We start from the raw sequence: 16,891 nt of genomic DNA, 5'->3' as shown, positions 1-16,891 counted from the left end.
AAACTAAATATGATCTCCTTTTAACGTATCCAATTGAAAGCCAGCTATTAAAAGACAGAAGTCAATTTTATATACAGGGAGATAAAACTGGTAAGCTACTGGCTAATCAATTGAAGCCATTTATACCCAAGCAGCAAATTAAAGAAATACGTAAAATTTATGGGGATATAACAACTGATCACTTTGAAATTAATGACACTTTGAGGGAATGTTATTCCAAATTGTATAGTTCTGACTCTGTTAATGATAATGTTGCAGTGAATAATTATTTAGATCAATTAAATATTCCTAATCTTTCAATAGATAATCGTAGGCAATTGGATCTACCCATTTCCCAGGAGAAAATTGCTCAGGCTATTTGAAAAATGCATTCTGGGAAATCCCCAGGACCTGATGGATCATCTGGAGAGTTTTATAAGGCTTTTTCTCCTTGCTTATACCACACTTATGTTCTACCTTTACAGATTCCTTCAAGGTAAGAAGACTACTACAGTCTTCTTACAAAGCTTCCATCTTGCTTATTCTCAAAAAGAATAAGAATCCTACTGAATGCTCTTTGTATAGACCTATCTCTTTAGTCAATTATTAAAAATCGATATTTCCATTTTAATATACGGTGTTTGTTAAATGTTATGCATTCTCCATCAAAGGAAATATCAGAATTTGTGACATCTTTGGATGCAGAGAAGGCCTTAGACAGAGTTGAATGGAATTATCCTTTTACATCCTTAGAAAAATTTAATTTTGACCTAATTTTATTCATTGGATTAAATTACTTTATTTATTTCTCTCCACTTGTGTTCTTATTAATCTTCAGTATTCTAAACCCTTTAAACTCTAATGTGGAACTAAACAAGGTTGTCCTCTGAGCCCTCTGCTTTTTGATTTAGCATTAGAACCCTCAGCAGTTGCTTTTTGAGAGTCTAAAGAGATTACTGGTATTTGAAGGTATTATCAATGAAGTGTCACTCTGTGCTGATGACTTATTGCTTTTAATATCTACTGTTACAACCTCTTTACCATTTGTGTTCCATCTACTAACTAATTTTAGTCAGTTCTCAGGATATGAATTAAATTTACTTAAGAGTGAACTGTTTCTTTTAAACAATTTAATACCAACTGATATTAACCTTCCTTTTAAAATTTTAAGAAAACAATTTATGTATTTAGGATGAACAATTTCTAAGAATTATAAAGATTTAAGGAAATTTTTTTAACTTTAATGAATTATGTTAAAAACACTTTCTAATTGGTCGCCTCTCTCTTTATCACTGATTGGCCGAACTAATTCTATTAAAATGAATATTTTACCTAAATTTATATACCTTTTTCAAGCTGTACCTGTTTTTATTCCTTAATTTTTTTTGACTCTTTGGGTTCAATTCTTTCTTCCTATATATGGAAGAATAAAAAACCTCAAATAAATAAAGCTCACCTTCAAAAAAACCAAACAGAATGGAGGCTTTGCCTTACCCAATATTAGATTATATTATTGGGCAGTTAATATACGAAATATTACGTTCTGGATATTGTGATGGGGTCCTAAATTACCCTTATGAACTGTGTTTTTGAAAAGAGAGAGGTAGTTGTTCAACCCCGGACACCTTGTTAGTTAGTAAGAGAGAGAGAGAGAGAGACAAAGACTGCTCGGAGATGGTGTTATGGTTTCTCTGCAAGGATGTTTACACTTTTACAAGGACACTGCCTGCTTGTGAGTTCTTACAGAGAGAGAGAGTGAGAGCAACGAGCAGTTCGTGGGTCACCATGATGACCGAGGGCATCATTATTTGATGGACAGCTGGTGTTTAGCACGATGAAATAAATAGGAGGTCTGCTGATGGAACGACAGACACATGGTTTTTAGACACTGAATGAGCTTTGTTGTGCCCACAGAAAAGGTGGGTTTTGGAGGATCGATCAAGAGAATTGATCAGTGGCTCTTGCAGTGTGAAAAGGATGTGACTGATAGGGAGTTAATCATGTGTCCAACCCTCGACTGGGTTAATAATTCCACCACAGTAGAATGGTCCCCTTTGTTGTGGTCACAGTCGATGACTTCTAAAGGATTTCAGAGGACAATGAGACGATTGAGAGCGTCAGCTTACCTGAAGACTTAAAACTCTCTCTCTCTCTCTCTCTCTTTCTCTCTCTCTCCATCACTACTTGACTCAATACCACGAACTGAACTGAACTTCACTCATCAGCGTAAGACTGTATCCATTTACCCCTAGGCTTGAAGAAGCTTGATTTTCCTATTTATATATATATATATATATATATATATATAAAATTATTGCTAACCTGTTTGATATATCTGCATTTATATTACTGTATTGCATAGTTACTAATAAATAGCATTAGTTTATAGCAATACCAGACTCCACGGTGGTTTCCATTTCTGCTGGTTCTATAACCCATCACGGGGTGCTAAACAAAATTGGGGGCTCGTCCGGGATATGAACCAATTTTTGGGGGGGCTTATTTGAATTGATTGGGGCCAATCCCTTTTGATTTGGTTGTGTGGAAAAACAGTAGGAGTGTATGTAGAGGATTTTCTGGCAATGCCAGACCCTGTGGGCTTAAAAATGCTAAAAAGGATGAGTTGTGGGAAGTTGTTAATGCATTGAAACTTAGGGAGGCAAAGAAGGGTATGACGAAGGTGGAACTCCAAAGGATAATAGTCGAGCATTATACTTCCATGAAGCAATTTAGTGAGGAGGAGTTAAAAACGTTTCCGTTAAGTGAAGAGGAGCTCCAGTTGTGACTGGAACAAATGAAGCTAGATAGTCTTAAATTAGAGGCTGAAGAAACAGAAAAATAGAGAGAAAAAGCATAAAGACAGAGAGCGTTTCAGAAGGAGAAATGGCAATAGACAATAGACAATAGGTGCAGAAGTAGACCATTCGGCCCCTCGAGTCTGCACCGCCATTCTGAGATCATGGTTGATCATTCACTATCAATACCCAGTCCCTGCCTTGTCCCCATATCCCTTGATTCCCCTATCCATCAGATATCTATCTAGCTCCTTCTTGAATGCATCCAGAGAATTGGCCTCCACTGTCTTCTGAGGCAGTGCATTCCACACCTCCACAACTCTCTGGGAGAAGTTCTTCCTCAACTCTGTTTTAAATAACTGACCTCTTATTCTCAATCCATGCCCTCTGGTACTGGACTCTCCCAACATCTGGAACATATTTCCTGCCTCAATCCTATCAAATCCTTTAATTATCTTAAATGTTTCAATCAGATCCCCTCTCAATCTCCTCAATTCCAGCGAGTACAAGCCCAATCTCTCCAATCTCTCTGCATAAGACAGCCCTGCCATCCCAGGAATCAACCTAGTGAATCTACGCTGCATTTCCTCAATTGCCAGAATGTCCTTCCTCAAACCTGGAGACCAAAACTGTACACAATATTCCAGGTGTGGTCTCACCAGGGCCCTGTACAAATGCAAAAGGACATCCTTGCTCTTGTACTCAATTCCCCTTGTAATAAAAGCCAACATTCCATTTGCCCTCTTCACTGCCTGTTGCACTTGCTCATTCACCTTCATTGACTGATGAACTAGGACTCCTAGGTTTCTTTGCATTTCTCCCTTACCTAACTCTACACCGTTCAGACAATACTCTGCCCTCTTGTTCCTGCTTCCAAAGTGGATAACTTCACATTTATTCACATTGAATGACATCTGCCAAGTATCTGCCCACTTACCCAGCCTATCCAAGTCTCCCTGTATTCTCCTAACGTCCTCTTCACATGTCACACTGCCACCCAGTTTAGTATCGTCAGCAAACTTGCTGATATAGTTTTCAATGCCCTCATCTAAATCATTGATATAAATTGTAAAGAGCTGTGTCCCAATACAGAGCCCTGTGGTACCCCACTAGTCACCTCCAGCCAGTCCGAGAAACACCCATTCACTGCTACTCTTTGCTTTCTATCTGCCAACCAGTTTTCTATCCATGTTGAAACCCTGCCCCCAATGCCATGAGCTCTGATTTTACTCACCAATCTCCTATGTGGCACCTTATCGAATGCCTTCTGAAAATCTAGGTACACAACATCCACTGGCTTACCCTCGTCTAACATCCCTGTTACACCCTCAAAAAACTCCAACAGATTAGTCAAACATGATTTGCCCTTGGTAAATCCATGCTGGCTCAGCCTAATTCTATTACTGCCATCAAGATGTGCCACTATTTCGTCCTTAATAATGGACTCAAGCATCTTCCCCATGACTGACGTTAGGCTAACAGGGCGATAGTTCTCTGTTTTCTCCTTCCCTCCCTTCTTGAAAAGTGGGATAACATTAGCCACTCTCCAATCCTCAGGAACTGATCCCGAATCTAAGGAACATTGGAAAATGATTACCAATGCATCCGCAATTTCCTGAGCCACCTCTTTTAGAACCCTCAGATGCAGACCATCTGGACCCGGGGATTTATTAGCCTTCAGTCCTACCAGTCTACTCATCACAGTTTCTTTCCTAATGTCAATCTGTCTCAATTCCTCTGATATCTTATGACCCTGGCCCATCCATACATTTGGGAGATTGCTTGTGTCCTCCCTGGTGAAGACAGATCTAAAGTACGCATTAAATTCTGTTGCCATTTCCCTGTTTCCCATAACAATTTCTCCCAATTCATTCTTCAAGGGGCCAACATTGTTCTTAACTATCTTCTTTCTCTTCACATAGCTAAAAAAGCTTTTGCTATCCCCTTTTATATTCCTGGCTAGACTGAGCTCATACCTGATTTTTTCTCCCCGTATTGCTTTTTTAGTCAAGATCTGCTGTTCCTTAAAACTTTCCCAATCATCTGTATTCCCACTCATCTTAGCCCTGTCATACTTCTTTTTCTTTAATGCTATACAATCTCTGACTTCCTTTGTCAACCACTATGGCCCCTTCCCCCTCTTTGAATCCTTCCTTCTCATTGGAATGAACTGCTTTTGCATCTTTTGTATTATCCCCAAGAATATCTGCCACTGCTGATCCACTGTCTTTCCTGCCAGGGCATCCCCCCTTTTAACTTTGGCCAGCTCTTCCCTCATGGCTCCGTAGTCTCCTTTATTTAATTGCAACACTGACACCTCTGATCTGCCCCTATCCCTCTCAAATTGTAGATAAAAACTTATCATGTTATGATCACTACTTCCTAATGGCTCCTTTACTTCAAGATCACTTAGCAATTCCTGTTCATTACACATCACCAAGTCCAAAATAGCCTCATTCCTGGTTGGCTCAAGCACAAGCTGTTCCAAAAATACATCCCTTAGACACTCCACAAACTCCCTATCCTGGGGTCCAGCACCTACCTGATTCTCCCAGTTCATCTGCATGTTGAAATCTCCCATAACGACTGCATTACCTTTAGCACATGCCAATGTTAACTCCCTAATCAACTTGTACCCAATATCCACGCTACTGTTTGGGGGCCTGTACACAACACCCATTAGGGTCTTTTTACCCTTACTGTTCCTCAGCTCAATCCACACAGACTCTACTTCCCCTGTTCCCAAGTCACCTCTTGCTAAGGACTGAATCTCATTCCTCACCAACAGGGTAACCCCACCCCCTCTTCCCATATTTCTGTCTCTACGATAGCACGTATACCCTGGTACACTCAATTCCCAGGCCTGATCCCCTTGCAGCCATGTCTCCGTTATCCCAACAATATCGTAGTTCCCCATTTTCATCTGAGCTTCAAGCAATGTGAGGATTGTGTGGCAGACCTTGGGGACAGGTTTAATGTTAGTCAAGAAATTAAGTTAGTACTGCCCTTTGATAAGGCTGACATCAACCAGTATTTGCTACACTTCGAAAAGGTGGCCCAGATTCAGAAAAGGCCGAGGGATGAGTGGGCCATCATGTTACGATGTGTGTTAAAGGGGAGGGCTCAGCAGGCGTTTTCTGCCCTGACCCTTGAACAGTCAAGGAATTATGATACAGTGAAAGATGTGGAGCTTAAAGTCCATGAGTTGGTTCCAGAGGCAGATAGACAAATTTTCAGAGATTTAAGGAAGTCCAGGAGCCAAACTTATGTGGAGGTTGCGCATGAAAAACAGGGGTACTTCAATCGCTTGCATACCTCGGAAGGGGTAACCAAGGGTTTGGACAGCTTGAAAGAGCTGGTTGTGATTGAAAACTTTAAGAATTGTGGTCTTGATGATGTAAGGGCATACCTAGATGAAAAGGATGCCTCTACCTTGTGAGAGTCTGCTAGGTTAGCAGACGAGGTTGCTTTAACCCACAAGGTTGAGTTTACTCCGGATGGGAGTTTCCCAGAGAGTAGCTGGGAGGATCAGGAGAACCTGGAATTTGAAACTGGGACTGGTATTGAAAGCCTAGAAGAGGGAGCTGTCCTGATTGCCTGTGTTCAGGTTGTTGAAGCACCTGTAAATTGCCAGGGTGTTGAAACTCAGTTGAGGTTTGAGGTGTCTGACTCGGTTGAAAAGGAATGCAGTTTTTTTGTGCCAGATGGACTTGGTTCAGTAAATGAAGGGTTAACCTTGGTGCCAGTGGAAATTGAGGATTCTCAGTCACTTGTGTTAGATGGTGTTCTAAAAGTTGTTGATGAGTTAAAAGCTGGTGAGGTAACTTTTATTGGAAATATGGGGCAAGGTGCTGTTTCTGGATTTTTAAATAAAGAACTTGTGAAGTTTGGACTGGTTTTGTGACCTTTGACCTTGCTTACAGGACAATGGCCTGTTAAAAAAGTTTGTGAAACTCTGTTGAATTTTGTTTTTGCATCTGGAAGTAAATAGCTGCAAGGTCATGGAGCTGTTTTTCACGATTGCGATGTGAAAAGAAAAGATTGTTTTGGTTTTGAGACCACCTGACTGGGTTACTATGGAGATGAATTGAAGTAAAAGTCGAAGAAACAGAATCGATAGGTTGTTTGGAAATTTTCAAAATGTAAACATGGTCTTCATAAGCTTAGTGTTGGTACTGAGTTTGGTAAACATAAGTGACAGATTGGCACCTATCCAGGGTGAAGTTTATTCAGCAGTACAGCTAACAAGTAAGCTTGTGGCTCCACACACAGATACTGATGTGAACATCACATGCGCAATGACCCGAAGCATGTCTAAAAAGGTTGCTGATGCAGTTAGCAGATACAGGGGTTTAATTTATGAGAATTTGTCAGACTTTTCTACCTTCCATGTTACATCAGGATTTAGGTAGTCAGGAGGATGAGAAAGGTTTGTCCTTGTCCAGGGATGAATTTATAGCAGGACAAAGTCGAGATTCTGGAATTGCTGCGTTAAAGGAAAGGAGACAGCTCTCACAGGAGAGGAGGTTCAGAGAGAGCCAGTAGGATATTACCTTAATGGGGTGTTACTGAGGAAGTGGAGATCACGTACTGTGCCTGCAAATGAGGATTAGGCCATTGAACATCAAGTTGTGGTCCCAAAAGTTTACAGGGCTGAGATTTTAAACATGGCTCATAGTATGCCTTTAGGTGGACACTTGGGAGTGAGGGAGGCAGTAAACAGGATTGTGAAGGAATTCTACTGGCCTAATTTAAGAAAGGAGGTTGTGAACCCTTGCAAGACTGTGGTAAAAGCCCTTATAAAATTTTTCACACTGGTAGGTCTACCTGAAGACATCCAATCTGACCAGGGTAGTAAAGTTACTTTGAGAACACTCCAGGGGATAGTTAAAGAGTTGAGAGCTAAGCACATTGAGTCACCTTTGACCCTACTCAGAGAGCAATGGTCAGGTCAGAATGTGAGTATGAGCATGCTTAGTTATGTTTTGGAATTCAGCAACAAACTTAACATGGCTAGTGACCTTGCAAAGCTGAATTTACAGCACTCTCAGATAAACATGAAACAGGGGTATAACAGAAGAGCAAGGGAACAGAGATATTGTGCTGAAGAAAGGGTGTTAAAGCTGTTCCCCTTCCTTACCAACTCCCTTCCAGCGAGATTTAGTGGACCATATGAAATAATTGAGAAAATTGATTATTTAAATTATGTTATTAGGACTCCACACCAATGGAGAAAGGCTACCCAGCTCGACCACGTAGATATGATCAAGGGTTATCATGACCCCGAACCTGCACCAGTGAGTATTGTTATGACAACGGAGGAGATTGTGGTGTCTGGTACTGGAATACCAGAGCTCCCTGTAGTTTCCACAAGACTCAGAAATTCTGATGTTTTGAAATATCTCGATGGAAAGACTCAACATCTGCAGTCAAACCAAAAAGAACAACTGGAGGGCTTAATTAATAAGTATAAAGATGTAATCCCTGACATTTCAAGGCCGTGTACGGCTACGGTGCATGATGTAATTGTAAATTAAGTTGATCCTATTAAGCAGCACCCTTACAGAATGAACCAAGGCAAAAATAAAATGGTTGAACAAGAAATTGAATACATGCTAACAGCCAGCATAATTAGGCCATCCACTTCAGGCTGGGCATCACCGTGTGTGACAGTCCCTACGTTGGATGGAGGTATGAGATTCTGTCATGATTACAGGAAAGTTAATGCAGTAACTAAGACAGATGCTTATCCCATCCCAAGAATGAATGACTGTGTTGACAGAGTGGGGAAGGCGAAATACCTTACAAAGATTGACCTGTTGAAAGGTTACTGGTGTGTTCCTTTAACAGAAAGGGCTAAAGAAATATCTGCATTTGTGACACCATCTGGATTGTATGAGTACAATGTTTTACCCTTCGGATGAAAAATGATCCAGGGACATTTCAAAGAATGATCAATTCTGTGATTAGAGGTTTAGAAAACACAGGGGCTTATATCGATGATTTAGTGGTTTGGAATGACATGTGGGAAGAGCATATTGCAGCTGTAGAAAAACTGTTTGAAAGGCTGTCCAAGGCCAATCTCACTGTAAACCTTGCTAAAAGTGAATTTGGCCATGCCACTGTCACGTATCTTAGCTATGTAGTAAGCCAGGGCCAACTGGCACCTGTGCAGGCCAAGGTTCAGGCTATTGCTGAGATCCCTGTTCTGACTGGCAAGAAAGCTTTGAGAAGGTTTTTGGGAATGGTTGGGTATTACCATAGGTTCTGTAAGAACTTTGCAGATATCACTCTCCCCCTAACAAAACTCGTAGGGAAGAGTGAAGGATTTGTATGGAATGACCTTTGCCAAGAGGCATTTGACCACCTGAAAACCATTCTGTGTTATCACCCTGTGCTCAAAGTACCTGATTTCATTTTCAATCGCAGTAGACGCTAGTGATAAAGCTGCTGGGGCAGTACTGTCAAAGAGGGGTGAGGAGGATATTTCTCAAAGAAATTTAATGTGCACCAGAAAAATAATTCCACTGTTGAAAAGGAGTTGCTATCACTTATTCTGGCTTTACAACATTTTGAAGTCTACATTTGTCCTGCCCAGAGACCACTTGTGGTTTACACGTATCACAATCCGTTGGTGTTTCTAACTAAAATGAAGAATAAGAATAGAAGACTGTTAAACTGGAGTCTGACATTGCAAGAATATGACTTAAAAATCAAACATGTGAAAGGTACTGACAACATTATCGCTGATTGTTTATCCAGATGTTAAGTTAGAAATGGTACACGTTTTTGTTCTGTTATCTGATGATGATATATGTATTGTTACAAACTCTGTAATTTACATTTAAACTAAAAATTTTGCCTTCGTCAAATTTTTTCCTAAAAGGAAGGGGGTGTGATGGGGTCCTGAATTACCCCTATGAACTGTGTTTTTGAAAAGAGAGAGGGAGGAGAGCGAGAGAGAGAAGAGAGGGAGAGTGGGGGAGAGAGAGAGAGAGAGAGAGAGAGAGACACACACACACACACACTGCTCAGAGATGGTTTTATGGTTTCTCTGCAAGAATGTTTACACTTTTACAAGGACACACCTGCTTGTGAGTTCTTACAGAGAGAGAGCAATGAGCAGCTCGTGGGTCACCATGGTGACCGAGGGTGGCGTTATTTGATGGACACCTAGTGTTCAGCATGGTGAGATAAATAGGAGGTCCACTGATGGACCTACAAACACATAGTTTTGGACACTGAATGAGCTTTGTTGTGCCCACAGAAAAGGTGGGTTTTGGAGGATCGATCAAGAGAATCAATCAGTGGCTCTCGCAGTATGAAAAGGGTGTGACCGGTGGGGAGTTATTCGTGTGTCCAACCCTCGCCTGGGTTAATAATTCCACCACAGAAGAACAGTCTCCTTTGTTGTGGTCACAGTCGATGAGTTCCAAAAGATTTCAGGGGACAACGGGATGATCGACGGCGTCAGCTTACCTGAAGACTTAAAACTCTCTCCCTCTCTCTCTCCATCTCTACTCGACTCAATACCACGAACTGAACTGAACTTCACTCATCATCGTAAGACTGTATCTATTTATCCCTAGGCTTGAAGAAGCTTGGTTTTCCTATTTCCACATTTATATATATATAATCATTGCTAACCTGCTTGATATATCTGCATTTATATTACTGTATTGCGTAGTTACCAATAAATAGCATTAGTTTATAGCAATAGCAGACTCCACGGTGTTTTCTATTTCTGTTGGTTCTTTAACCTGTCATGGGGTACGTGACAAAATATTACATTAACCATGAGAATTGCCCTATATGGTTTCCTTTGGAAGTCAACTCTGTTATGAAATTTCCCATTATCTCTTTACTTGGATCCTCACTTCCTTTATCTTTAAATAAACTAACCAACAATGTGGTGGTCAAATATACTTTGAGGATTTGGTAACATTATACCTGTATGTATAATCTATATTTTCATCTATATTTATCATTATTATTGTTATGAGCAGAGAGACAACATCTGCTGGAAGTAAATTCCTTGTATGTGCACAGGTACTTGGCGATTAAAGTCTGATTCTGATTCTGATTATTGAAATTCTCCCTCTCGAGTTCCATCTTTTCTAATTGTTTTTTTTAAACCATCTTTAATTGACCTATCTTTTAAAGAATGGGATAGATTGGGTATTAAACGATTTCAGGATTTGTTTGATGGAGGGAATCTCTCTTCTTTTGTGTAACTTTCAATGAAATTTAACTTTTCTAATACTCACTTTTTTCAATACTACAGATTAGAGATTTTTTAAGATCCCAACTACATACATTTCCTACAAGTCCAGGTAAGAATATAATAGATACAATTTTTAATCTGAAACCCTTTGACAACGGTTCAATATCTTACATTTGCGGTCTGCTGTTGGGACTGAAAAAGGCCTCCTTAGATAAAATTAAAGGAGACTGGGAAAAGGATTTACAGACTTTCATATTTGAAGAGAGCTGGAAGAGTATTTTAAAATTGATTAATTCTTCATCATTATGTGCTCGTCATTCTTTATTACATTCAAAGTGGTACATAGAGTTCATACATCTAAAGACAAGCTTTCTCGTTTCTACGCAGATATTTCCCCCACTGTGATAGATGCACTAATGGAGTAGCCACACTAATTCATATGTTTTGGACATGTCCGAGCCTTGAAAAATTTTGGAAAGATGTATTTCAAACTTTTTCTGTACTTTTCAATGTTAGTTTTAAGCCCAATCCCTTGACTGCCATGTTTGGTATTGTTGAGGATAGTATTACAAAACTGAAGCCACCTAATTTGTGGGTATTGGCCTTTATGTCTCTTATGGTCATGAGGATGATCTTGCTCAAATGGAAGGAGCCTGCCCTGCCCACTCATGTTCAATGGCTATCTGAATTTATGTTGTATCTTGATCTAGAGAAGATTCGTTGTTCAATTTCTGATTCTAACCATGATTTTCCAATGTTATGGGGACCCTTTCTGAGTTACTTTCATGATCTTTGAACTGTTATTAAAGTATAGATCTGAGCCATTATTAATATAATATTATATGGTAATTTTTTTCTCTTTCTTTTTCACCAATCAGCTCATTTTGGTAGTGGGGTTAGACTTTTTAAAAATAAAATATAATTATTTTATTTCATTTCATTATTCAATCGTTTTTCTACATGATTGATTTGGAATATGGGATACTGTGATCATTTTACTGTGATTTAAATGTAATGTAATTCGTATTACTTGTATCCTTATGAATTTTGTATTTGTACTCATGCAATTTATATAATATTAATAAAAATATTGAAAGAGAAGAAAAGAAGTACAGGACTTATCCCTCATGAAATTTTGATGGGGCAGCCTATAACAGGAACTAAGCCTCCCATGACCCCAGAGAAGGTAGCGCTAATATGGAATGATGAGAAGACACTGAAATACTCACAAGTATTGTGTCAGGAGGCAGGGAAATTGTATGAGAGGGTCTGGCAAGCCCATGCACCTTTAACTGAAGGTAATGTTCATCCGTTTAAGCTGGGAGATAAAATATATGTGAGATCAATGAATAAAGATTCCTTCTCTCCCAGGTGGAAAGGCCCCTACCTAGTGCTGCTGACAACCCATACAGCCGTTAAGGTGAAGGAGAAACCTGGTTGAATACATGCCAGCAGGTGCAAGTTGCACCATGACAAGGATGAAATAAAACACTGAACAAGGGACATCTTCCCTGAGAGAGAGGAACGGCACTGAGGACCAAGAACCAAGTTTTATTGAGAGACTGAAAAAGAAATCTATTCTAACCTGCACCTCATGTTATATACATAGTGAAAGATTACTAACAAAATATATACTCAATAGAGGGCTAAAATGAAGGAAGTAGTGGTAATAATCATATTGGCGGTGGGATTGATTGATTACATAACAGCATCGGAGGGCAAATACAAAGAAACAAAGAAGTGGAGAAGTATTACCCTGGGAAGGAGGGGTCTGTGCATTAGTAGGGAAAGAATGTTGCACCTACATACTCGATGCTTCAGAAAATATGACCCATGTGCTAGAACATATGACCCGGTTGCGAGATGGAATGCATAGACTGAACTCTCAAGCCCCTCCAGAAGGCTGGGATTTCTTTAAGTGGGTTAAATCAGTGTTAGGAGAAGGAATATTTTCCCGACTACAGCCCCTCTTTTACGGCCTCATTGCCCTGGTCTGCTTAGCAGTGGTAGTTCATTGTGTCATACAACTATGCATTCGCTTGGTCTGCGCCCATACAAAGTCAAAGTCAGGGGAGACAGTAGCATTACTCTATGCGCAATCACACATCAGGGGAAATGGGAAAGAAGAGGAAGAGGAATGTTTAAGAATGCACCCTTATGCAGTGGATTATGACCCACTTCTCATAAAGAAGGGAATACAAATCTTTAAGTGTTGATCTGAAAGGATCAACAAGTAGGGAATTGTGGAAGAATTTAAGACTCTTTGGATATGTAGGGGTTCACCTAATCGCTTGTGAATGCTCTTAAAATTTAGCTGAAGTCCTTGCAAGTCTTAGAATTTAGCTAAAGTCCTTACAAGAAAGATGTTGTGGCACCACATTTGCGTAGTCACGTAGTCTAGTTCTAAGTTCAAAGTCAAACAATGTTCTTGTTAAGTGCTTTTAGTCATGTACGCTGTGTCTATATAATGAAGCGGGTCTGCAAGGTAAGCAGAGTCCCTAAGCACTGCTTTTAGGTACAGAGGCTCTCCATGATATCATGTAATAAAATCCTTCATTCTGAAGCAATTCCCTGAGTCGGCCTGATCTATTCTGTCTGCTGCTCCTAAGATTTATCCGCAACACCTCCCATTACTTTAAACATTTTCTATTAAATTTACCTTGACCTTCAGTGTACTCAGGATCAGAAATATGGATTAATTGTATTATCATTTATCATTTTCCTTTTTCCTTAGCTCAGCAACGCTGAAGCTAAAAGCGCTCCTGACTCTGCTCATACAATCAAACTCGAGGTTGGGTGAAACCTGAAATGGCCTCATGTTTATTGAAAACCCTGATTCTTTATTATTTAGCAAAACACCACTAAAGATTTAAGGAGGTGACTGTCATCGATGCAAATTACAAAAGCATGTCAGATTGAAGGAAGAATTAATAATTCCTACTGTTGCATTAATGCAGAATTTCAACTGAATGAATTAAGAAACCAGAAGCTGAATTTCCACTAGGAATCTCCTGATCTTCAACCAAAATTTTAGCACAAAATCTCAGAAGACCTTGGAAATACAAATCTATAATTTGGCAACAACAGGGAAGCAGAAATTAGACCCTAGATTTGCAGCTCCTTCCTGCTTGAAAACTGTTTTCCCTCAAAACACAAGACTATATCATGCACACCTGAGCCATCCAGTGCTGTGATATCCACTCCATGTGCCAGGAAGACCTCCAGACAATCCACTTGACCTTTCAATGCTGCCAGGTGGTACCTAAAGTATAAATGGACTCAGCTGTTGAACTAATGGCAGAGGAACAGAGTATTTTCATGAACTGACATAAAATATATGATTGGACTCCAGCCTTCTTCAGTTCTTATCAACATACTTCAAAAATCACAGACAAAATTCGTCAGCTTGGTATAATGATGTGCAATGTGTGGAGACTGATAAGCTGGGAACAGTTTACCTAGAGGAGACAAAGGAAGCAAAATTGTAATAGTCTTTGATATTATGATGGACGGTGTGTAAGTAGAAGTAAATAAGAAGTCAACAGAATTAAATTTACCTCATGGTAAACAATGCACAGCTGGCACTACATTGCAAACTTTATGCAAATAACTGGTAGGAGCATCAATATCAGAGACACAGGTTTAGGTTATTCATTATTAAAAGAGTGAGTGGCATATAAAGAGAAGTATCTTAGTGCAGTGTACTGTGATCCAGAATACCCACTAAGAGAATGGTACAAATAGATATAATAGCAACTTGCAAAATAGCAATGATATATAGGGAAAGAGCAGGGCAGTGGGACTAATTAGACAGCTCTTTTGGAACTGGTATTGCAGTTAATGAATATCTTTTATGATGTTTGATTCAAAATGATTGCACAGTCAATGGATCACAGTTGACTGCAGATTAATTTTCATTATCTTATAAAACAAGGCAAGTGAAGAAATCTATTTTCTTGGGACCTTACATAGATTGCTTAATGTTGGTCTTTAGCCTGTGTAAATGTGTAAACATGTCAAAATGTCACACATGAGAAACATAATTTTTATTTTAATTAACTAAACTTATTATATTAACTTAAATATTTGTCAAACATGCTCTTAACCGTCTTTTCTTTCCTGTCAATTGCAATTATGTGTAAAGAGTAATTCCTTGTGTAAAATGTCATACTACTTGAATATTCATAGTACTTGAATATTGAACTGTCTCTACCAAAGTTCAGCAAGAAATAAATGGGGTTATGACAATTAGGGAAATTACAAACTATTGATCATTTAACTCTGAATCAATAATTTTCTCACACATGCTGTGGGTTTTCAGATCATTGCTAGAATTTCCAAATCTACCTTCATTGGTCTTCAGAGAAGGACTGAAAGAGTGATCATTGTGTTTGGGCAGTATTTACATAGCATTAGCTCAGATCAAGGTTTCCTTGATCAGAACATCACAATGTTCCTGTTTGGCTGAACCCCAAATCATACTGACCCGAGTGTATGTCGTTTTAAGAAAAGTGGCTATAGGAACTTGCATGGGTTCCAGCTATGTCAGAATCTTAATCAGATAACTATTCTGATACTTGTTTCTGCCCTCTTCAGGGATCTTCAGGGTTTCGACTTTTTCTGTTATGTTGAAGACTATTTTGATACTGTTTTTGTAAACATGCATATTCACAGATTCAATTAACCCTGGGGCCAATTTCCATATTGCTCTCGCTTTCTAGTGTCCACATCTGATTTTTCCCTTCCCTTGCTTGACCTGTTTGTCTCTGTCTCAGAGGATAGGTTAGTGATTATAAGCCCAAACGCTCCCACAGCTACTCTGACTAAACTGTCTCCAACCCTGCTCCCATTAAGGCCCAGGTCCATTTTCTCAGTTTCTCTATTGCCTTCTAACCTGTTCTGGTAACAAGATGTTTTCACACCAGAGCTTTCATAGAATCACAGAATCATGCAGCACAAAAACAGGTCTTTTCATCCCACCTCATCCCTGCTGACTGTGATGCCCACTCTACACCTTTTCTATCAAAGCACCTGTCCAAATGCCTTTTAAATATAATTGTACCTGTCTCTACCATTTCCTCTAGCAGCTCATTCTGATAACAACCAACCTCTGTGAAAAACACATCACAGAAGCCCTTAAAATTTCTCTCCTCTCACCTCAAAACTAAGCTTCTAATTCCGGACTACTCTTCCCTGATAAAAAAAGAATCTGACTATCTATCTTATTTACGCCTATCATAATTTTACAAAGCTCTACAAGATCACCCTTCAGCCTCTTAATTTCCAGTGAGAATAAATCCCACCCAAACTCTCATTATAACTTCAATCATACATTCCATGCAGAATCCTGGTGAATCTCTTTTGCTCTCTCTCTATTGTCAATACATCCTCCCTGTAATGTAGGGATGAGAATTCAACAGAAGAATCGAGGTGTCCTCCAACAAAAGCTTTGTACAGCTGCAATATGACGGCACAATTCTTACAACTCAGTGCCTTGGCCTATGAAGGTAAGAATAAAAAATATCTTATTCATTACCATAAACACTTGTATTGCTACTTTCGGGGATCTTATGGGCTTTCACTTCATGGTTCCTCTATATATCTAAGCTCTTAATATCCCTGCCATTTACTCCAAATATCCTATGAGAATTTGGCTTCCCAAAATGCTTTACCTCACATTTGTCTGGATTAAATTCCATCTATCACCACTCCATCCAACCTTCCAGCTGATCCCTGTCCCACTGTCATCTCAGGCAACCTTCTTCACAATCTATGATTCCTCTAATTTTTGTGTCATCTGCAAACATACAAATTAAATTGCCACATTCTCAGCCAAGTTTTTTATACATATAACTAACAATAAAACCCACAGCACCAAACCCCATGTTACCTC

General features: G+C 39.4%; 1 protein-coding gene across 1 annotated transcript in view; it reads right to left on the bottom strand.

Annotated features, from left to right (window-relative positions):
• Window positions 1-16,891, bottom strand: part of ankrd24 (ankyrin repeat domain 24) — a 186,678-nt gene that overhangs the window by 116,801 nt on the left and 52,986 nt on the right. Inside the window, exon 3 of the mRNA XM_059990880.1 lies at window positions 14,172-14,260. Within this exon, the coding sequence (XP_059846863.1) occupies window positions 14,172-14,260 (89 nt within the window). The remainder of the gene's footprint in view (window positions 1-14,171; window positions 14,261-16,891) is intronic.

The sequence above is a fragment of the Hypanus sabinus genome, chromosome 16 (genome assembly GCF_030144855.1).
Source record: "Hypanus sabinus isolate sHypSab1 chromosome 16, sHypSab1.hap1, whole genome shotgun sequence".
Lineage (NCBI taxonomy): Eukaryota > Metazoa > Chordata > Chondrichthyes > Myliobatiformes > Dasyatidae > Hypanus > Hypanus sabinus.
Note: the sequence above shows the minus strand (reverse complement) of the source record. Positions and strands in the feature narration are given on the sequence as shown.